Genomic DNA, 22,919 nt, shown 5'->3' on the forward strand with positions numbered 1-22,919 from the left:
AGTCTGTGGAAGCTGTAACCAGACGAGATAAAACCAAGTGACTAATGTTGTAACTTGATGTTTTTCTAAACTTCAATTTTTGCAGAATTTGACCTTTTACCTTCATTTTTAATACAACAAACTCACACGTCACCACCACAATTTACAACATATTCCTTTATTGTTGTTACTGATAAATCTGTCAGTCTCCCATTTTGAAAATAAAAACATGAAAAAAAAAATACAATATCTGGATGTACTTTACGTCCAGCCACATTAGCTTCTATAATCTCTCAGTAAGAGTTTCACTGTACACATTAAAGGACGAGAAAACAATGTACAGGAAAACTGAACCTGATGACAGCTTTTAACTGAAGATGAGAAAAGCTCCATCTGAGCTGCCTCCATCACAGTCAGCTCCAATAGTTTTAGAATAAATATACATACTGTGGAAAGAGGCTGTGATTCTATCGCTATGAAAGTTTAACAAAATGTTCATGGAGTCTGGTTTGGTTTATGGATTGTGGCTCTTTTACTTCTTGGTTTGGATCATTTTTGTTTTACTGGACCAAGCGTCGTTATTTTCTGCGCCATCAGCTGTTATAATAAGACGTGTCTATGAAGCAAAGCTCCGTTCAAACTGATATCGTTTCATTTCAACAGTTTTTGAAGGGAGTAGAGAAACAATCACACTCAATAGTAGGCGTCTACAAACGATCACAGGAACTGTCAGGACACTGTCACCTGCCTAATGCAAGAACAACAACTTACACAACCGCAGAGACATTTTAATCTTTATGAATGAGTTATTAACATTCATGCACATTCTGCTGTATTGCAGCTTGGTTTATAGGGGCAGAATCTCTTTTTCTTTAATAACTAATAATGAGGAGAAAATGTAAAATCGTAAAAAAGTAAACAAAATTCCATACAGTTATGGTAACTTTACACCTCTAGAATCAAACTGTTAATAAAACCGACACATAATGTTCCACTGGGTGGTTCACTGCTTTGTTATCATAAGGATGAATATCTGGCTAAAATTAAACAGCAGCTTGCAGAAAGGAAATAACACAAAAATGGGAGAAAGCTGAACCTGTCACTTCTATTTCATTTAGATTTTTCCCAGACGTGTTTTTTTTTGGAGAGGATTTAACAGGTTTAAATGATGGAAGGTTGTCAGATGATGGAGACGGAGGAAAAGTGGCCGAAATTGTAAAACGGTCAGTGTTAGAAGGTGAAAGCTGAAAAAAGCTCATAAATGAACCTGTATGTTGTTTATTTATCAGTGTTACCTGGTAACCACTTTATTTGCTGAGTTAACGAGTTAACAGAAAACCTTTGCTGCTGAGATTGTGCAGTTTTTTAGCTGCACAATTATCATCTGAAGAAAAGATTAATAAGTCTTACGTCACGATGAATTTAAAACCTCAGTTGTTGCATTAAGGCAGGAGATGCTGGTGAATCGTTTTTCATCCTGTCAGTTCATGGACAGTTACATGTATGAAGTCTTGATAAGTTGTGGGCCCCAAACATCTTATTTTCTTTCCTGACTCGTCATCTCTTTACCCTTTGGAAGCTTTATTTCTGTTTGAGTAAATGGACATGTTGGAGTTTCTGTTTGCATCAATTTAAAAAGCTGCAAATGTGAACAGTCAGGTGTGAATTTAATCTCAATTTAATTTAACAGCCTGCAGCAGCTGAATGACATTAACATTGTTATCAACAGGAGGAAAAAAAAAAGAGCATTAGTTATTGGTTAGAGGACGTCCATCCATCCATCCATGATTAAATCAGCATTATGGTTCTGCAAACACACCTGAAAAGAGCAGTAGTGTAGTGTGTTTGCTGCCCCAGGATGCAAGTTGCTGCAACATACAACGGCTTGTTGTAGCAACTTCCTGTTGGGACGCAGAAATGTGATACTAAAGTTAAAATGATTAGCACACAAGGAAAAAGTGTGTGTCGCATTCATGCAGCCAGAAAAAGCACAATTTTCAGATGTTCATCATCCACACAGTGACATTCAAACAAAACCTTCTGCAGATCAGGAGAAAAGCACTCAGTGTCTTACATAATACCAAGTAAAGTACAAGTATACGGAAAGTGGAAAAGGATCATTTCACACCTAAAAGGAAACTAAAAGTACTAAATGCAGGACCGTTTAATAATATGCCAATTGTTTTTTTTCTTATTTGGGTTGAAAATGTGTAAAACATTAATAAAAGTATACACATTTTTTAATTATGACAAATGATTGAAAGTTAATAAAATAAATAAAGATAAAAGCAGCAAATCTTCAAATTTCAAAACATGGAACTGTGGTACTTGTACTTTTACATAGAGTAGGTCAAATATCTGAGTACTTCCTCCAGCGCTGGTGGTCACGTGCTTCACCTCAGCCCACTCTAACCAGACTCCATTCATTTTCTACAGCATTTTACAGGATGGAAACTCACTTTCTATGTCACACAGATGATGTTTGATCTTTGTGCTCAGGTCAATAATTGATCCCTTCGTCTTCCACTCTGCAGTTAAAGTTTTCTTATTCTTTACACCAGGTTAATAAATAGATCTGCTTTAATACTTATAAACTGTACACATATATATGTTTCCCGTTTTTACACCAGTTTAAAGAAACAAACTAATTTCCCACCATTTGGTAAAAAGCAAACATAAAAAGTGTTACGTAGTGCTGAAAGGTGCAGTCGTGTATACGTTACGTCTACTAACACCAGCAGGAACCCCGAAGGAATCAACATCACTTTTCAAGTAAAACAGAGAATAAAAAAACAGATCTATCTCTATCTTACAAGTCTGTCACCAAACACAAACATTCATTTAAAAAACTAGTCCAGATAATTACACAAAATATTTTCAGGCAGTCAGCATATAAAGCATGTATAAATCTAAGGGGGAGCTCGTGTGCAGTTCGTGGAATCAACAAGTGGAACTTAAAAGACTATTTTTCTACAACTAGACGGGCTAATTAGCATTAGCAACAACATCTGTCCGGTTCGGAGGGAAGAATCTCAGTTCAGTTCAACAGTTTGGCTTCATCTGGACTTTTTTCATTGGTAGTAAAAGAGGTTTTATTTGTCGCTGCAGCTGCCTGGTTCTGGAGGTTTAACCAGAAACTGGCGACAAAAAGCAGCAGCTTTTCAAATCGAGCTTTGTCGCATTTTTACAAACCAATCAGCCACAAACTCAAACCTGCAGCGCCTCAGATTCCTTTTTCGTTTGATCTACAGAAATGTGTGGATCATGACGCGACACGGGCCCCAACACAGTGACAGAGACTCAAAACCGCCACAAAGAATGCAGCAAAATCACTACATCCACTAGATGTCTCCTCTCTATCACATGAAGCTCCAAGGAAGGTAGAAGCCTGAGCCGTCCTAATGGACTGATAACAGCTCATTGAATGGTGTGATTACAGCCATCTGTACATTTTTGTCTGTGCATCACGATGAACCTGCACAGCCCGTGTTGATTTGGAGTGTTGTTTAGAAATTAATGCTACACATATGTGAGATGCCATCCCACATCTAGTGGGGGCAACATCACCTCGGCAGCAGCTCTGTATCGGGTAGCAAAGTAAGAGGAACAGCTTCATCACCGCTTTGAAAATGACGTCCTTAACATTTACTCCGCTGTGATGTCACCATCAACAGAACTGTAACTGCCACGTGTCGCCATGTGCAAAGACATTACTTCACAAGGAAGAAATTAGGTTTCCCTGGCCTTAAAATCCCGCAGACATTAACAGAGTACACAAGGGAGTGTGTCAACAATGACACAGGTCACGCAGCTGCTCTCTTTGTGTACACGTTGGGACAAAATAAGTAGAACCTCACCGTGAGGCTACATGCAGCCCATCACCTTTCATTAATGCAAAACATAAAAAACTGATGATTATTCAGATCAGACTTCTATCTGACCTAAGGTGCTGACTCCTGACCAGGTCAGGGTTGTGACCTTTGACACCTCACACCTTTGTGGGCATTTAGAGGATGAAAGTGGTTTTAGGGGAATCTCACCAAATCAACTACAAAGCCAAAATCCACCACATCCTGTGCAAAGTCGGGTATGTTGTTGGATTCTGACCATTCACAGGTTTTATTCAAAAGAGCTGCTCCCACATCTTCTAATCATCAACACCTAAAAGAAGTTATGTTCTGCTGAAAAAAGGCACATTATCATGGCAAATATTTCAAAGCGACACCAACAGACACAGGAGGTTAACTGGACTGTTTGTGGTTAGAGACGGTGGACAGGTGGAGTTTTCATGTTTACCTGTAAAATAAAAGATGCCAACTTTGTAAAATGTATTGGGGTCCTTTCTTTTTTGCTTTCATTATTGTCTCATCCAGAGGTTCATGGTTTCAGGACCCAGGCCAGCCTGAGTCCAGGAGCAGGGCGGGGATGAATATTTGATTAATCTTTAAGGAGCCACTCTCAGCTTCAACTTTATGCTTCGTCCTGAGGTGGACATTTCCTCTCCATCCATCCTCAGAGCGTCACAGTCTGCTGCAGACCACTTTCTGGTCATACGAAGACCTTTGCGAGTGCGTCAGCCCCGGCACTGCCGATGTAGCACTTGGTGGGGTGGAACGCCACGTCATGGATGGACTCCTCGAACTTCTTGCGGTGGGCGGTAAACTCCTGGATACATGTTTTGCTCTCCATGTTCCAGAGACGGATCGAGCAGTCGTGACCTGGAGAGAGACACAAAGAGTTTATGTTTAGATTCAACGATGGAGTTTCATTGCTATGCAGATGACACACAGCTCATCCTGTCTTCTCTTCCATTGGACAACTCCACTGTCTCATCATGCTTTTCTACCTTTTGCTGTGCTTGGATGACAGAGAGTCTTCCCAGCCAGATCTTCCATGTAACACAGCATCAAGACCCAGCCAACTGAGCTTTAATGTCCACATTTCTGCCATGTCTCAGGCAGCACATTTGCCTTCTACAGCATTGGAAAGATCAGGCCATTTCTTTGTGAATGTGCAACCCAACACTTTGTGCAGCCGAAGTTCTTAAATCCAGCTTGTATCAGTCAAGAATTATGCTAAGAATCTTTACCAACGGACTTCTTCTTGGCACCTCATATACACACCACACAGCAGCAGACTCAATACTTGTCTCCAAAATTAGAGAGAATCCGTGTGAAATTTACACTTGTGATACAACTATTTTTCTGTCTAATTGAATTAAAGGTTAATGTCCCTCAGAATACTAATAAATTGTTAAATAATTTAACTTTTATGTACAGATGTTGGCTGGCTGAACCCTAGTGTTAAATTTATGAATAGCTGAGTGGATTACTGAACCTGTAAAGTCCTTGGTCAGAGCCTCTGACTCAGAAACTATAGAGCCGAGAGGCCAAACAATTTAAAGGCAACCCAACAATTTATACACAGTGCTGCAGATATCAGATGGTGTGTGGGTGAGCACTCACTTCCAGACATGAGGTATAGTCCATTTGGATCTACAGCGAGACTTGTCACAGAGTCCAGGTGGGCAACCATGGAGTGGATTAGTTTTCCTTCAGAAGTGAGAGATTCAGAAGTTAAAGTTTGACACAGCTTTGGTAAAATTCCTTTTGTTGTAATCTTTAGGAAGCATGCGTGCACATCCTCTATGATAATCATATTGGATCATTGGACATTGTAATATGTCCACCATGCTTGTAATATCCTTGGATCCTACATTTCCCACAATTCACCTGCACAGAGCCTCTTTGCCTGGTAAAGCACAGGTCTAATGTTATTTTGTTCAGTTTCACACTTGGAAATTCTTCTTTAGGGACAAAGAAAATGAGATGTGAAGTAACATTTAGTACATTTGCTCAAGTACTATTTGTAAGCAGAATTTTGAAGTACTTCACTAAAGTAAGGGACTTTTCATTCCCTTCCATTTATTTGACAGCTTCAGTAAATGACTTTTTCACTTTTCCATTTCCACACTGTGGTAATGAGGTTTTTAATGAAGTGGAAGATCTGAGTACTTCTCCCGCCACTGCAGAAGTCATTATGCAACTGCTTTCATAAAGTGTCTGGCCCTCGCTGTGACTAATAAAACGGGATCTGAAGTGAAACTGGTGGAGTGGCTCCTCTCAGATGCGAATCTGTACCTGTGTTGTTGTCAAAGAACTGGATGTGTCGGTCCTCCTGAGCGGTGACGGTGATTGGCAGCGTGGGATGACTCAGAACTTTGTTGATCTTGCAGGGAGCTTCTGTGTGGGGGCGAACGGCAGAAGGACAAGATTAGCATTTGATACCTACAGTCTTCACTCCATCGGTTTGGCCTGCAAGCACTTTGTTAGAGATGGTAACGAGAAGGCGTCACGACAACACGCTGCCGATGATATTTGCTTTTCTAAACTGTCTAAATCAGTTCAGTGCAATGAGAAAAATACAGAACTCGGGTGATGTTTTTTCCTTCGTGTGCAAACTAAAACTAACAACAAGAATCTCTTGCTAACAAGCACAGGAGTCTTTTCAAACCCAACATACTGTATTTTACAGGAAAAGCAAAAAGTCAGTATTATATTTTCAGACTTGTAGCTTTTTTCTGGTGAAGCTCGGCATCATTTTCCGTCTTAAGAAACAAAACCATTATACAGAGGAATAAATTAAATAACAACGGAAATTCTGCAATAGGTAGTAAAGAAAAATGGGCTTTGCATAAAATTAAATTAAATCTATCAATATTATCATTATTTTTAAAAAGGAAACATAAGAAAGACTTGACAAAATTAAAATCTGTGTTTTTCCAAAGGGACATTTTGATTTGGATGTACAGCAGAAAAACAGTGGCAGTGACTAAGTACAACTGTTGGTCCATGTTTTACAACCTTAAACGCACTTTAGAGCAACATACAATGAAGAAAACATATTTATTTAGTTTTATCTAACACACATTAAAATGTCCTTCAACAGTGTCTTAGATTTCTTCTTTATCTCTGGCCTAACTGTAATCACCTGGGGGTCCAGCAGACTCCAGCTTCAGGACGAGCTGCTGCGTCTCCATGTTGAAGAGTCCGATGTGTCCGGTGGTGAAGGCCGTCACCATGTGAGCCGGCTCGCTGCTCACCAGGTCCACTGAGGTCGGCACCCCCAGCTCTGCGATGGCACAAACCCACAGGTTAGGCCCAGTTAGTGTGTTTACACTGCGTTTGGACCGTGAGTGTCCAGATCCAGAAACTAAGCCTTAAAATGATTCAGTGCTGCAGAAGTGGTCATTAGTTTTACAGGTTTTCTGTCATAAAATAATTGGAACATCAAGTTATTCGAGTTCACCATCTCCTGGCTGCCATCTCTGCTACAGCACCATTAAAACCAGGCAGAGATTTAAAAATCTGTCCTGCTCTGACCACAGTGGACGAGCCCCTCAAAGGACCATGCGTCTCTCACCTCCCCGCTCGTTGAACACTGCGAGAGACGGCGATGTGTCGGCGGCATTCCACAGCCGGACCGTCCCGTCGGCCGAGCAGGAGAGCAGGCGTTGGTGAGCCGAGCTGTAGACCAGACCCCAGACTGCATCTGTGTGACCGCACAGCGCCCCCCGAAGAACTGAGGGCTCTGCCACCACCGGGACAGAGACGAGAGTGTCAGACACAATTTTTACAGTTATGTCATTTTCTCCTGAGATGGTCTGAACAAAGACCAAACTGGAACGTACCATAGGAGTCGTAGGGGTCGACGTTGGGGTTGGGGGTGTTCCAGCTCTGAATGGTGCCGTCCAGTCCACCACTGAAGCACTGTTCACCACTCGAGCTCATGGTGACGCAGAGAACCGCACCACTACAGGACACACAACATTTCGGTTCAGTCCGTTTGTCTTTAACATGGACAGAAACAGCACAGACTCTGTCTCTGTTCATTACACGTGTATACAGATTTACTACAAGTCTTATTTTCAGTACATTTTTAATTCACTGGAATATTTTCGTTTATTTAGAAATAAACATAAAGAGAGGAAAAAATCGAAGTGATGAGGGATTTAATGAAGATTCATTGAAACTTATTTCTGACAGTAAGTCAGAGTTCTGGCACTGAATTATAAACAAAACTAATCATAAACACAATATATCGCGGTGCGGACGTAAAACCTGTTGAGCTGTATATAGAGTTGTAGAACTTAATCTCCAGCAACACTGACGATCTCACCTGTGGGCCCTGAATGTGTAGATTGGCTCCACATCTAAAGCAGCACATCTGGAAGATTAAAGCAGAGATTCTATTAATGTCTCACTAAAGTGTGAGTCAACACTGAAAATCTGAGGAAGTTCAGATCCGAGGAATGAAGTTTCAAAGCTCACTTCTTGGCGGGTGCAGTCTTCTGGAGGTTCCACAGTTTAAGCGTGTGATCCTCAGAGGCTGTGACCAGGACAGGCTCCACTGGGTGGAAGGCCAGACTCCGGACGGAGTCAAAGTGACTCCGCAGGGTGAACTTTGGGTTCCAGGTCTTCCTCAGAGCGTCTTTGTTGTTGGTGATCTGAAAGAGGAACAGTTCTCATTTGGTGACTTGGGATTGTTCAACATAAACTGACATTTCTCCTCGACATGTATTTAATAATGACGTGGTCTGAAAGGAGGTCGTCCTGAAACAGTCTGACAGCCAAGGAGCACATTAAAGGAAGGGTTCTGCTCGGATTCTTTGCAAAAAAGCACTTTGATGTTCAGTAACTTTGAAAGACACAGGCTGAAGTTTCGGGTGATTTAAAGTCAACTTTGGAGTTGACTTTGCACAGAATGAGGACTGTTTGTTCCCTATTTCTAACATGGCGTTAATGTTCCAGGTGAAATTTTATATCATGTGTACAACGATCATGTAATTATTACAGGGTTGTATACATAGCAGCTATAAGACAGAGCTGCTGCAGTGCCGCTTTATTTCACTCACGTCATACGCCAGGCTTTCAGCCTCGTTGGCCACCGTCAGTCCGGCCAGTTCCCCCAGTCCCAGCTCGTTAGAAACAGCCTCGTCCACTCTGCCCAGTATGAAGGACTTCCCGGTCGATGGCAGGAAGGTCATTGCCTCTAAGCAATGAAACAAAAAGCCTTTGTTTTAAAAAACGAGACTTGTTACGAACCTCCACAAAATAAGATGCATCCTGCACAGTTACGCTGTGACCAGTAGGATGAACGGGCTAAAGAACTGAGAGCAGTTTACCGTCATCCGGCCGTCCCACTTCATGCTCATTGAGTCTGGGCATGATGGGCCGGGAGGGGGGTGTCACAGGGGGCTGCATGGACGGAAGATCTTCAGCATCCCGCAGGTTTGCCAGCATGTCCTGCAGCTTAGACCGGTTTGGTCCTGGAGAAAGAGGAGGACAAGTACAGAAGACAGGTGAACATAGGAGACGAACAAAAATCGGATGACGTCCTGTTAGTTTTTACACTCGGAGACCACCAGCATCAAAGCAAGATGAACGTGGTGGAAGCAACAGCTGTGCAGAGCATCGAACAGAGGAGGTGAAGGAAGATAAAACCAAAGGAACAGTGGAAGCTGGAAATATCGAAACAGGTGAAATGAAATGAAGAAAGAAACAGGGAGGTTATAGATGCACCACTGCTGTGACTGTGTATTGTCCTAATTTAGCAGAAATGAAACGTTTATCAAGGTAAAGCAAATAATTGTTTCTTCTGCTATGTTACAGCTCTCTAACAGTGTTTTGGTTTGATATTTGAAAGAATGTGAGTGGAATGAGTCTTTTTTACAGTGAGTCAGTGACTAAATTATCCATAACACACTGCACTACCATGTCCATAAATGGACATCAAAGCTGAAAACAAAACAGATAGATTCAAAAACTCGGCAGTGGTGACTGAGAGGAGAAAACATAAAAACAAAGGAAGGAAAATGACAGAGTGGGGAGAAAGGTCGATTCCTGGGCTGGACTTACTCTTCACCCCCTTCTTGCCTTTGCGTTCCTTCTTGTACTGTTCCTTGAGCTGAGCTATCAGTCCCTGATCCACGTCCCAGGCCAGTTCACCCAGAGGAGACTGCTCTTCCTTCTCTACAGGCCGGCAGGAAGAAGAAGAAGAGAAGGAGGAAGAGGAGGAAGAAAGTGGCATAAGTACAGTTAAAGTGTCTGGATGCACTACAGCACACGCAGACCATCGTTATGCTGACAGACCAAATAAAAACATGATGAGCAACATTCATTCGTACTTTTAAGCACAACTTCAACAAGGCTTTAACAATCTGGACAGAAGAGCGCTTTTATTTCACAGTGAGGGACATTCAGATCCGTCTCATGTCTGTGGGTTCATAAGATTGTCAGTCAAAGACTGTTTGAGAACACTACCAGAAAATCCAACAGGGATACGTCTTTTCATCAAACCATATCAATAATTCAATGTGATGATATTAATACTTTTGAACCAGGACACGGAATTTTTGGATCAATGACCTCCTCACAAATACAGTGTGTGAGATTAAAAAGGACACTGCTGTTATTTTGGATTTAATCAAGAGTTTCTGTAGGTAAACATAAGACTCTGAATGTACGGCATCATTAGATACCAGCTATTACATGACGTGATGGTAAAAATAAAAGCTGTCAAAAATGTCTTTAGAAGGTTTAAGTGTCCATCAGCTGGTGCAGAGATGAGAAACATTCAGAAAACGGGGCGTGTCCAGGAATAAAGCCTGCCACTATGACAACAGGCTGAAAAGAAGTGATGGATGTTGCCCTGGGCAGACGATGAGCGTCGTCATGGAGGTGGCGTGGGTTCAGGAAGAAAATAAGAGTCAGAAATGACAAATGTGTTTCATAACGACGCATGCAGCCAACCACAGGCTGTTTTACTGTCCTTTGTTACTGCATGAGTGTGGCCAGCTGGCTGTATCCACACAGAGAACTGATAATGAAAAGATGCGGCTTTTGAAATGAGGAAAATCACCAAATATTCCTCTTTGATGCCTTGACAACTGAGTGTGGGGTGAGATCTGCAGCATTGAGTCAGCTCTCCCTTACAACTATCTGGACTGTGAAGTGTTGAATCACTAACTGTGTGGGGATGCTGTTTGTGATTGGCCCAATGACACTGAATGTGTTGCTAAGTAACAGGAGAAAAAGGGGGGTTTGTGTAAACTGCAGCGGCTGCCAGGTCACCAGCTGGAAAATATGTATTGTTTATATAAAACCATGTGTTTTCCCCTTTATAGTTATTTATCTTTACCTTTACCACCAAAGTATCACTGTAAATCCATTAAAACCAGGAATAATATAAAGTGTATTTAAACTTGTTGTTAATGGACTGGAAAAAGCTGTGGAGTTCCTCAGGGAACAGTATTCGATCCTCTTAAATGTCCCTGTTTTACTTACAAAGGCCTAAAATCTAAGGGCACGTTCCGTAAACATTTTTTTGCAAATTGCTAACCAGACAGTGGGAACCTGTTAAACCAAATTAGCCCCCCCTCATCTTACCCCACTCTCCACTGTCCTCCCCACTCCTGGACTCTGGGGATCCATCCTGCTCATCTGGACTGGCTAAGAAATCAAAACCCTTCAGGGCCTCCTCTGTGTCTGGGTCATCGCTGAGGTCAGATGATGTGGAAGACGGAGTGGATGACTGTTTCTTCCTCACCATCTGTTCAACGTGACAAAAGGAGGAAGACGGCAAAGTCTGAGTTCATCAATATTTAGTTTCTTGTTTGGTAGTAGCATGAGCTCCTGAGAGAAGAGCGAGTTAGTGTTTCACACGTGGGTTTGAAACTCTTAAAATAACCCACAGTCAGCAGATGTTAATGTGTCTTTTCTTACTGCAGCCAGGTCTAGGATGGTTTTGTCCCTTCCTTCACTGTCCTCATCCTCATCTTCGTCGCTGAACTCTGCTGCAGCACTCTCTATAAACTTAAAGGCCTCCAGCACAGTGGCCGAGCCAGACATGTCAGGTTTACTGTAGGGAAACGGAAAAAGCAGGACTGGTAGTAAACACAACATAAAAGATCTCAAACTAGTAAAGCATGAAACTCAGAACCTTTCCTGGTTCAGGATTTATTTTTAATGTACGTTATGCAGTTTTTAAGCGATTTTCTGAAGTGTGTCATAGATCTCCTCATGAAACAAAGGTCAAGACTTGGACACATCATCTCCTAGAGCCTGCACTAACTGGTCATGTACCATTTAACATCTACTTTTATTTCTTTGTCACTCTGTACCTGACCACGCCACTGTCCTTCAGCGAGGATGGTTCAGTGCCGTTGACCATGGGCTCGGTTTTCTTCTCTGAAGGTTTCTCTCCTGAGTCTCCGGCCAGACCGAGCAGGGCTCTCACCCTCTGGGACTTCACATCCAGGATAGTGTCTGTGTAGCCCACCTCCTGCAGGTATCTAAGGGAGGACAAGGAGCCGTAAAACAGCTCAATGCAAGTGAAGCTGGTTGACTGAAGGCTGTCAGACGTCACAGGAAAACCAAGTAGTTCAACTTGAAAGGAGATGGATTCATGGACCTGTTCAGTAGCTACGGTGAGTGGTTAGGGTACAAAAAGTCACTGACCATAACATCCCACACAGCCTAACTTTGAGAGGTCAGCAGTCAGGTCGGTCTGGTTGCCTTCAGACAACCAGAAGGCTACAGCCAGTGGTTAAGCAGCAGTGCCTGGTTTGGTTGATACAGTGTCTGGTGTTTATGTGGTTGGTCAGTTTGGACAGACATCAATGTCTCGTTTGAAAATTGTATGTATTTTAAATTTATAACAAAAATGTGCAAACAGTTCTTACAAGTGACCTGAATGACTGAGAATCTTCATGGACGTCATCTTCATTATACAGTGTTGTGAAAAAGTTCATGACAGTTTTCTGTATTTCTGCATAAAAACATCTTAAACCAGAATCAGATTTTATTTGGTTTCTTGGTGTCAGCAGCATCGGTGCCTTGCTGTACCCACAACACAATTACATCAACACTGCCGCCTCCTTAAAGGGCAGTGCCACCAACGAATTCAGCTACGGTTTTATCCGTGTTTTAAAAGGAGCAAAATAAACCTGGAGAATATTCATTTTTCATTCTTCATCACTATGTCTGTCACCTGCACTAAATCACAGCAGCACTTTCTGCACAAAGTCAATGCAGCTGCTGATTTTACACCAGTCACACGACAAATTCCAGACTCTTCTGGTGGATTTAAGGGTTTTGGATATAATGTAAGCTTGCAAAAAAAGACTTTAAAATCTGCAGAACTCCTGCAAAAATCTCATGAGAAGCATCTCTCTACCCAAGGAAAGTTCAAACTGTGTACTGTACCTTCACCCTGGGACACCCGGCGAGCAGCGTCCTATCGAGAGGCGTCCTCCTCAGTGGACACAGATTTATTCTGAACAGCATCTAATGTGTTTGTTCACACAGAGAAACAGAGGGAGGAAGGTTGGCCTCCCTCCCTCTGTACCAGCCTCTCCGATCGCAGGACTCTGCACAATCCTTCATTCACAGTCACCACACACACACTCACAGCGTCGCTGCTGACACACATATACAAATAATACAATGTATATGCTGTACACATTAACCACACACTCTCTGTGTCCTCACAGATGCATAAAACTTGCAAAACAGAGAAGACGCAAACAGATGTCAACTGTACCGACTGTGTTAAGACGATGGTTAATCGATAACCAGCAGCAGAGACTTGATAATGAAAAGAACATCAGCCATCATCTTCCTGTTTATTAGTTCCTCGGGTTCATGACTGACCCCTGTAGCTCCTCACAAATCTGCCGCTCTGAAAATCCTTCAAGGCCCCTGACAAAAACTCAAGTCCTACAACCACCAACCAAGTAATAACACGACAGATCATACAGGTAATTAGCACCGACCTAATATCCATCTACTAAAAACTACAACAGATACGGAACAGTGTCTGTAGTTTACTACAAAGAAACATAAACACACCAGTCAATGGCAGAACTTTTTAATTATTCATAATTAAAAATTTCAGATACTAAAACTCAGTTTAACTCCAAAATTACAAGGCTTCTAGAATTAGACCCAGATTATTAAGAATGACAAAATAAGATTTCTACAGTTAAAAGTTTGCTAGTCGCAATTCCATTTTGCATGAGTCAGAATCCACTTTACAAATATCTCCAAAGCAAAAGTGGAATTTCAGATATCTGGGACCACATTTCAACCCGGAACAATTGCTCACTGAGTTGTCTGACAAATAAATGTTAGATGTCTAAAGCAGTTTTCTATCTGAAATGCCCCACATCTCACTCTAATTAGCTTTACTCCCACAAGTGAAGCCACTTCATTAACCAGATTGACTTTAGTCTGACATTTTGTGTCTCTGTGTCCTGCTGCACATCCATGTGCAGGAGGACAGTGACAGCAGTAACATGACGTCTCACTCTTCATGACCCTGCTGCCAGGTTCCTGATGTTAGAGCTGTGACGCTTAACATGACTGTGTGTTAGTTCTGCACCTTTACAACAAGCAAACTTGTTACTGATTACAGTCACAGATGTGCATCCTGCAAACGTGTCACAGGAAAAACAAGGAGACTCAAGGACTAAGCAGAGGCTCAGGTTTGGAGCACGTTAACCATCCTATGAGAGGTTTCCTGTTTCTGTTCACAGTCATGATGCTCAGACTAACACAGTGCCAATCAACTGTGCTCGTATCTAAATCATGGTGTCAATTCAGTTTCATCTTCAGTTTGCATGGCAGGGCCTCATGTGACTACCTGTGTGATGAATTACAGTCATGTGATGTAAATCCGGTCTGAAGTAGCAGATATAGAGTATGTGGTGCAGCTGGTTTAAATCTTTGTTGGAAAATATGTTTGTTCATTCACACACACACATACACACAGGAACACATGGGATTAGTGTGTCTGAGTCCCATTAAGAGTGGTAAGCTCCATTAAGAAGATTGACTTTGTGTTCTCTCTCACACTCACACACACACACACTGTGAAAGTCTGAATTAGTCTGTGTGTGTGCTCATGTGTGTAAACTCACTGTCTGAGCAGCTGGCGTCCTTGTTTCCAGCTGAGCTGATGGCTGCTGTTGGGAGGACTGGGAATCTCACTGTCATTGCCCTCATCTGACACAAACACACACACACAGAGAATCACAGACATGTTTCGGTTTCCTCCCTTTCAAGAAATCCCACAGCAACAGCTTCCAGCTGCTCCTGGGGATCCTAACGTGCTCTCCCAAAGGCTTTTCTCCTAATTGTCCACAGTACACTCACAGGGGGGTGTCCAGAAGTGACCCAGACCAGATGCTGAATCACCCTAAAAGTCTCCTTTAAGGACAGAAAAGGACAGAAAAGAGAAATGCAAAGAAAAGAAGGAAGACGACCAGATCCTGCTCATCCATCTTAAACGTTGTGCTTGTGGCTTGATGAGGACCAATTTGTAGAATTATACCTGTGCCTCCTTTATGAGCAATGGGAAATGTTTTCTGCATAAAACATGATATTAGCATGCAAAGTATCAATAAATAGAAGGACAGTAAATTTGCACATTTTAATAACCTGTACCTCACATGTGGGTCACTCACATTTATGACAACCCCACTTCCTGCACAAGCTCTAGCTTCTCTGTCAGCAGAGAAACAACCTATCACTGCACTACGCTGCCATTGTGTTTCTCTGCTGAAGATGCAGAGCCACACAGCTCACAGAGTCACTCTGGAGACGTCCACTGAGCCTCGTCCGTCAGACCCGTGAGCTGGGATGGACTGTGGCAGTTACTTAGTAACAGAGACTGAGATGTCTGTCTTACCTGAATCATAACTTGGAGGTTTGATCTCCCCTTGGTTCAGCTCTGTCCCATATTTCAACTTGTGGTATTTGGCCCTGAGGATGCACACACACACACACACACACACAGATATATTAGTATAACCACAATACTCCAAATACCCCAAAACTATGGATACCAAAGACTGTATAAATATCTTGATACTGAAATGAAATAAATAAAAATTAGATAAATAAAAAGTTATTAGTGATCTGTGATCATTATATACAACTAGTGTGTTTGCAGGTTGATCCAGGGGTTGAGCTTCAACACCAACAAGTGTCAGACTTACTGTCATTTATACATATTATTTTCATGCTCAATAAAATTTTAGTTTTTTTTTTCATCTGTGTAGGTTTGTATTAAAGCTTTTAGATGGTCTGCAGTATTCTGATCCAACTATATTCAGGTTTATAATTTTATTTAAAAGTTAAGTTTATATCTGCAACCAGATGTCACTGATTAAAAAGGTCACATAACCACTGTGACCATTTTCTAATAATACCAATAATTATTGATAAAAATGCACAGTATGTGTCATAATTTCCATTACCAGTAACTGATTCATTTATCATTTATATAGCCTGAGTTTTGGTTTACATACTTAGGAACATCTGATTTTCAGCCAGAATGTATGGTTATGCAAACGTCACCAGTGTAAAAGTGTTCAAATACAGATGTTGGTCACTTCTGTATGTTGGCTAAAGTGATAAAGCCAAATTATAGGTTATCTTTGTCCTTAAGTGCCTCACCAAACTCTGAGGCTGAAAAAATGTAAATTACACTTGTTGGAATCATATTTGTGGAGATAAACATGGTGTCATTATGTTAACTATCACATTTGTCAACCTGTGGCTCTTTAGACTCAGCATGTGTGTTGGTGAGGTGGTTTGTCGAGTTGGCTCCTTTAGTTTGTGTCGGTTTAAAACATCTTTCACAGATAAACCCTGTGGTGTCCACCAGCTCACCCTGACTGTCAGCTTCAATAAGGAAATAATACCATATTTCACTACATGCTTTTTCCTACAAAGCCTGTATTGTTGGTACGAGCTCTCATTCACTGTGAGAGCTGCCCCCAGTCACACCCACTGTGCCTGCAGACAGGTCCACACACACACACACACACACACACACACACACACACACACACACACACACACACACACACACACTTCAACCCAACTCAGGAAAACGTCCTTGGAATAAAACTGTCATTCCCAAAATACCGATTGTAATATACTGTGGAATACTGTATATTGTATATACACACACACACACACAAACACACACACAATCCCATTAGACATCAGAAACTTATTTTTAAAGTTGGTTCTAAATCTATTAATGTAATAGACTCTGTACCTTAACTCTATCATATCCCTTTTACTGACATAGAAAAAAAAACTAGATTTTTAAAATATTCTCATTGGTGCTTTACCAAAGGGGTCTACCAGGCACAGCCCTGGGGTCCTAAGTGCTTAGGTAGTGTCTGTATGAAATGAATATTATTATTTCTGGTTTGAAAGTCAAACATGCAAAAATGCCACAAAAGATGCAAACTGATCTCAAGACACCAAACAACTACAGGATTATGACAAACACAAACAACGACAAAAGACATTTCTAAAATGACAAACACAAGAGAAAATAATGACCAAAAATAGAGAAAATGTCTATGTCGAGATGAAAAACTTCCCCAAAGAGACAAACAATGTCTACTAAGACACAGAAGCTCAAAATAAAGAGTTGAAAAATGACAGAGAGACATAAAATCACCACGAGAAGACAAATGAACAACAAGGGTTTAAAACAAATTCCCAGAGGAGGCACATTAAAAAGAAAGAGACACAAACAAAAAGGATTCTGTGTGAAAAGTGAAGAACAACTACAAATTAAGTAAAGACATTATATCACGTAAAAACCTCTTTGGACGTAAACATGAAAACAAAAACCATCATAAAGAGACAAAACAACCATGAAGAGAATAAAAAGGCAAATAAATTGATTAAAAGCTACAAAATAACCAAAGAGATGTACATCACAAAAATGAGACGCAAAAACAACCAAATCAGAGGAAAAACAAGATCCTCAAAATAAACCCAGGCCGACTTGTAAAAGAAATCTCAAAGGACAGAACTAAGACAGAAAATAGAAAAAATGACCATGAAGCTGATGTGACGGCTCATCTCTGCAGCTCTGTCTGCAAACTGATGTTTTAGTGAAAAACCTGAAACCAGAGGATGAAGGACAAAGACCAGCAGGAACAAAACTAAAGTAAATAATACACTAAAATACACAAAACCTCCAACAGGGTTCTGTCTGGAGCTGCTGGTAACAGTCCAGATGCTGCAGTGATGCCGTTTCAGTGACTGACTTTCCCACAACCCCTCTCTCCCAGAATCCAGAGCTGCCAGTCAAACACTCAGACAACCAAACGGTGTGAAATCCCTCAGCAGATTATGTGATTTATAACCTGTAATTCCATTAGAGGATCAGCTGCTCTTTGAGGTGGACGGATCCATGATCACGCTCATCAGTCGGTCCACTCATTTCTAGTTAGGCTTGTATCCTAAACCCAGGTGTTCCTGCAGGTCAGGTATCATATTCCTCTGTGCCACAATGTCCATTGTGTCTACAAACCATTAAACAAAGCCACAGGTCGGGGACAATGAAACAGGTATTTTTCAGCCAGATTTTACTGCCCACACCAGACCTTTCAAAATAAAGACATTCTACAGGCTTTAGAGCACTTTTAACACATTGTGAGGCATTTGAAGGATGAAGGATGTGAACATAGGTGAAGCCCACAGCACTTTGGCTTTTAAAGGAAATGTTCTGAATGAGCCTTTTGGGTTTTGGTTTGTTAATGTCACCACCAAGCGTTTTGGAAGGATGAAAGCTGTGTGTCTGGCTGAAGTGTTTTTGGTTTTACACAGCTAAACGAACTAATCCAGGCTGCAGACTGGATTATACACATCACTTAGAAAGTGACAGCTGCCACCTGATGTGTCCTGCAGCTGCTACAGACCTTAAGTGTGTTTTGATTGATCCATGAGTTGTACAACTATGCTAAACATGTTAAAGCACAACTGACATTAATAGTCAGTGTTAAAACAGTTAACTGGACCAAACATGATCATGAACTATAAGACCCTTTAAAACTATATTTAAAATCCACATTATTGGATTTTACACTCTTTAAGTAGCTGTTTACAAGAATGAGTTCGAGTAAACTTGGTGTTCGGGTTAAGGATGCATGTGTGCACTAACCTCTCCTGTTTGAGGGCGTACTCCAGCATCTTGATTCGTCTCACCAGGTCCTTTTTCAGGTTCTCCTGCCCCCGCCGCTCCCCCTGCAGGAAGGCGATCTGAGCCTGGAGGGAGGACAGAGGAAACGCTGAACGATGATGAGGATTTAAACTTTACTATTTACCTCTGCAGTCATTCAGAGTTTCCTGTAAAAGCCCCAAAGCTGAGTTAACTGCACGAAGCTAAAAACAGCAACACGCAAACGCAAAAGAAAACAGACGAGCGGAGAGATGAATCAAAGCCTCAGGGGGTCGATAAAAACATCTAATCTTCATTAAACATGATGAGAAACTGAAACAACATCACTGAATCAATGAAGCAGCGAGTCCAAATGCTTTCTCATGCTGTAATTATAAGTATTGATTATTCTCCGAGTTCCTATTGTCTCTCATCTTCATCGCTGCTGTGTAGCCATCTGATTCCCCCGCAGAGATCATTAAACTTTCATCCACTCTAATTCTGTTTTGGTTTGGCTCTAATCCTGGTGCTCGGCTCACAGAGGTTCGAACAGGGAAACGGCAGCAGTCGGTGTGTGGATTCTCTGAGAGACAAAGCTAAAGAAAACCCAGCTGGGAGACAAAGGGAGTAAGTGATGCATTTATCTGCACTGAATCAGGGTGAGTGGAGATGGAACAAATCAACCTGACAACGTGATCAAAATGCTAAAATAAAAACTTCCTGTCCAATTTTTTGGCCTGGATATATCTGCATTTGACTTTGATTCATAATGTTGCATAGAGTCGTTCTCAAGGAAATGAAACTTCTTCCTTATTCAACACTGTTGTGTCCCTAAAGTGAACCCTAAAAACTAAACATTTCCTGTTGTAAAACCTGTTAAACCCACAAAACCATGACAGAGAGAGACACACTTTGTTTGAATAGAAACTAACAAAAAGAAATAGAATAATTGATTCATGAAGGTCTGTTCAGGTTTGTGTTTGAAAAATTTCATCCCTGGGTCAAAGCGGATAATAGTGGCAAATTTAATTCCCTCCAGTTGGTGCTGACAGATCAGGGTTTAAGGAGACTGACATGTTTATGCACATGGACAACTCTGAAACACAAGGCCTCTGAAAGGGCTGAGCTGTAAGACGCATACAGAGAAAAACACATAATGACAGACGTGAGTTTGTGCCACATAACCATCCTGGTGATGATGATGAGCTGTCAGAGCTCTACAAACTGCAGAGCAAAGGCCTGATTCAGCTGAGCATAAAGAAACAGACGGTGGACAAATTAAAGGAAAACCTGAATAAATGTTACATCAGACAAATGTTTAATGGACCCAAAGAGTCGCTGAATGGTTTTCTGAATATGAACATGATATAAAGCCTCTGTATTCACCAAATCCCAACACAACTGAACACCTGTGGTAGATTCTCTGCACCCACATCATCAAAATGAGAAAAGAGAGAAAGAGGATGTGTCTCTGTAATGGAGATTTGGAGAATTAATGCCAAGGTGCACTGCAGCTATACCCCCCATCTGTACTTGTTAGCAAATACACACACTTGCACATGGACTCTCAGTCCACAACAGCTTAGACAGGACACAAACTGTCCATCATCAGCATCGTAATAAATGCAAGGACTTCTCTGATTTTGTTCCACGACCGAGTTTATATAACGACACAAGTCGCACAAGTCAACAACACAGGTGGATATAGTTGCTCTGTCAGAAACACACTCAAAAATTACAAAAACAAACTGAAGAATTTGTAAAAATCCAGCTACTTCGATCGTGTTTTTGGTTTAGTAGAACATCTAATCAGTGTAGTAAATGAAAACCTAAATATAAGTTAGGTGGCTAGTAAATGTTTGTGTTATGACGACTCATGACTAATGAAGTGCTGGTGCTGTATGTTTGTCCTTGACTGGGGCCGTGAGTCTGTTTCCCAGTTTGCTGAGTGTTTCAGAGCTGCAGGCTCTGCATGCAGAGACCCAGCTGTTCCCCTGCTGGAGCCATGATATCAGCACTGACGTCCTACTTCTGAGGTCCAACCATCCTCTGTCTGTTCCCGTCTTCTCCCCACACTCACATTTGTTTGTGTTTGTGTGGACAGTCGCTTTAGAACCAGGTCAGCTGTTAGATTTAACGCCAGAGTCCAACACGACAATGTCCAGCTGCCACACTGCATCCAGCACAGCTCCAGCTCAACGTGTGTTAACTGCAGAGCAGGAAACATTACCATGCAGCTGCTTTCTTACAGACACGAACTGAAGTGATTCCTGCAGAGAAGCAGCAGCTCACTTTGCACAGATTCAGCTCGCTGCTTTGGACCAGTGCTTCTTAGGAGCTGCAGAAACATGAGACCAGAACAGAGCTCAGTCCACTGACCAGTACAGTACCTGCCAAGAATCCAGCAGCAGAGAGTTGAAGTGAATGAGCAGCTGGATATGGGGACGTGTGATCACTAACATTGACACACAAATAAGTCTTCATTTGAACATTGTCAATATTCTGGTGTTTACCAGGACTGATCTAGTGTATGTAGTGTATGTAATATGTTCAAAAAGTGAACAAAAACCATCAGATTTCTGAATAAATATTTCCTTTTCAAATCAGAACCTGTTTGTTTTTAGCATCATGTCTTATAAAGAGTTTTTAATCCCAAAAGCTGCTGCCTGACTGACTCATTCATTAGTAGATTGTTTCCACTCTAGTTCTAATACTAATCTGAGGAGCAATCTGTGAATGAAACCATCGGTGATTCACTGTTTTCATCTGAGCAAAGTGGACGATGCAGGCTGCTGCTTCCAGGCCATTTCTCTCACACACACACACACACACACACACACACACACACACACACACACACACACACACACACACACACACACACACACACACACACACACACAGCGAGGAGCAAGTAGGACACCCAGCCCTTCATTCATGCGTTCATGTCAAACACACAGTATTGTATGTGGGTCGCTCCACACTCGAGGCTACAGCATCTGCATCACAGCAAGATGATGACAGGAAACTTCGTTTTCAAAACAAGACCACGTCTCCGTTTGGAAACGCAAGAAAGTCTGGAATCACAAGCCGCAACCTTCTGTTGGTGCATATCTTTTGGTTTTAGAGATGGATCTGTCTGTGATGTTAGGTTATCAACAGCTGAGTGTGGAGAGGTGTTCAGGGACAATCAGAACGTTTTTGATGCAAGAAATGATCAAAATGACATAACACCACACGCCCACAGCATCAGATTCTATAATGCTTTGTTTTTACTAAAAGTTTGACTGTCACCCAGTTTCACTCATCATTTTTGGACAACAGCAGAGCTCTGCGTCACAGACAAGTGAGCAGAAATGGACATCATGCGTGAGTACAGACGATTCACCGTCGGTTTCAATGACCCGTATGGGCAGAACAAATTGTCAGACCCTGGTTTGAATTTTGCTAATGTGTCAGATGCAAAGTTGAGGACTTATAACATTGTGCTCCTTCGTCTGTCGCCCTGGTGTCTGTTTGACGAGCGTTTTCTGCAGCGCGTCAGTGGAATCTTTTCTTATAATTACACATTTTAGTGACACGTCTGATTGTGGAGTTTCATCAGCAGCCTGTGTCGTACAATGAGGGCGAGGAGGATCAATGTGGAGCCTGCGAATCGATGGCAGACGTTACACTGAGGAAACTTTCCACCAACTTCACATTAATGCTCTTCAGTGACGTCAAAATGCTCCACTTCTCTGGTTTCCTCACGTTGTTTTTCACTCTGCTTCCACTCCAGTTGAAATGAAAATGCTCGGACGCAGTGAATATGTTAAACAGGTTGGAAAGGACAAAGTGCTGTGAGCTAATTCACTCATGTTCTCTTCACTCATGCCTGAGTTTACATCTGTAAATCTCAGGCTATT

General features: G+C 41.7%; 1 protein-coding gene across 1 annotated transcript in view; it reads right to left on the minus strand.

Moving 5' to 3' along the window:
• Positions 1-1,092: 1,092 nt before the first annotated feature.
• strn (striatin, calmodulin binding protein) overlaps positions 1,093-22,919 on the minus strand; it is a 38,266-nt gene continuing 16,439 nt past the window's right edge. Inside the window, exons 2-18 of the mRNA XM_067497332.1 lie at positions 19,018-19,121; positions 15,730-15,803; positions 14,960-15,044; positions 12,161-12,331; positions 11,763-11,898; positions 11,427-11,589; positions 9,897-10,010; positions 9,164-9,307; positions 8,894-9,030; positions 8,310-8,485; positions 8,158-8,205; positions 7,670-7,791; positions 7,402-7,569; positions 6,970-7,110; positions 6,120-6,221; positions 5,445-5,531; positions 1,093-4,697 (exon numbers count right to left, since the gene is read on the minus strand). Coding sequence (XP_067353433.1) covers positions 4,528-4,697; positions 5,445-5,531; positions 6,120-6,221; positions 6,970-7,110; positions 7,402-7,569; positions 7,670-7,791; positions 8,158-8,205; positions 8,310-8,485; positions 8,894-9,030; positions 9,164-9,307; positions 9,897-10,010; positions 11,427-11,589; positions 11,763-11,898; positions 12,161-12,331; positions 14,960-15,044; positions 15,730-15,803; positions 19,018-19,121 — 2,142 coding nt within the window. The 3' untranslated portion in view covers positions 1,093-4,527. The remainder of the gene's footprint in view (positions 4,698-5,444; positions 5,532-6,119; positions 6,222-6,969; positions 7,111-7,401; positions 7,570-7,669; positions 7,792-8,157; positions 8,206-8,309; positions 8,486-8,893; positions 9,031-9,163; positions 9,308-9,896; positions 10,011-11,426; positions 11,590-11,762; positions 11,899-12,160; positions 12,332-14,959; positions 15,045-15,729; positions 15,804-19,017; positions 19,122-22,919) is intronic.

The sequence above is a fragment of the Channa argus genome, chromosome 3 (genome assembly GCF_033026475.1).
Source record: "Channa argus isolate prfri chromosome 3, Channa argus male v1.0, whole genome shotgun sequence".
In the NCBI taxonomy this organism is placed as follows: domain Eukaryota; kingdom Metazoa; phylum Chordata; class Actinopteri; order Anabantiformes; family Channidae; genus Channa; species Channa argus.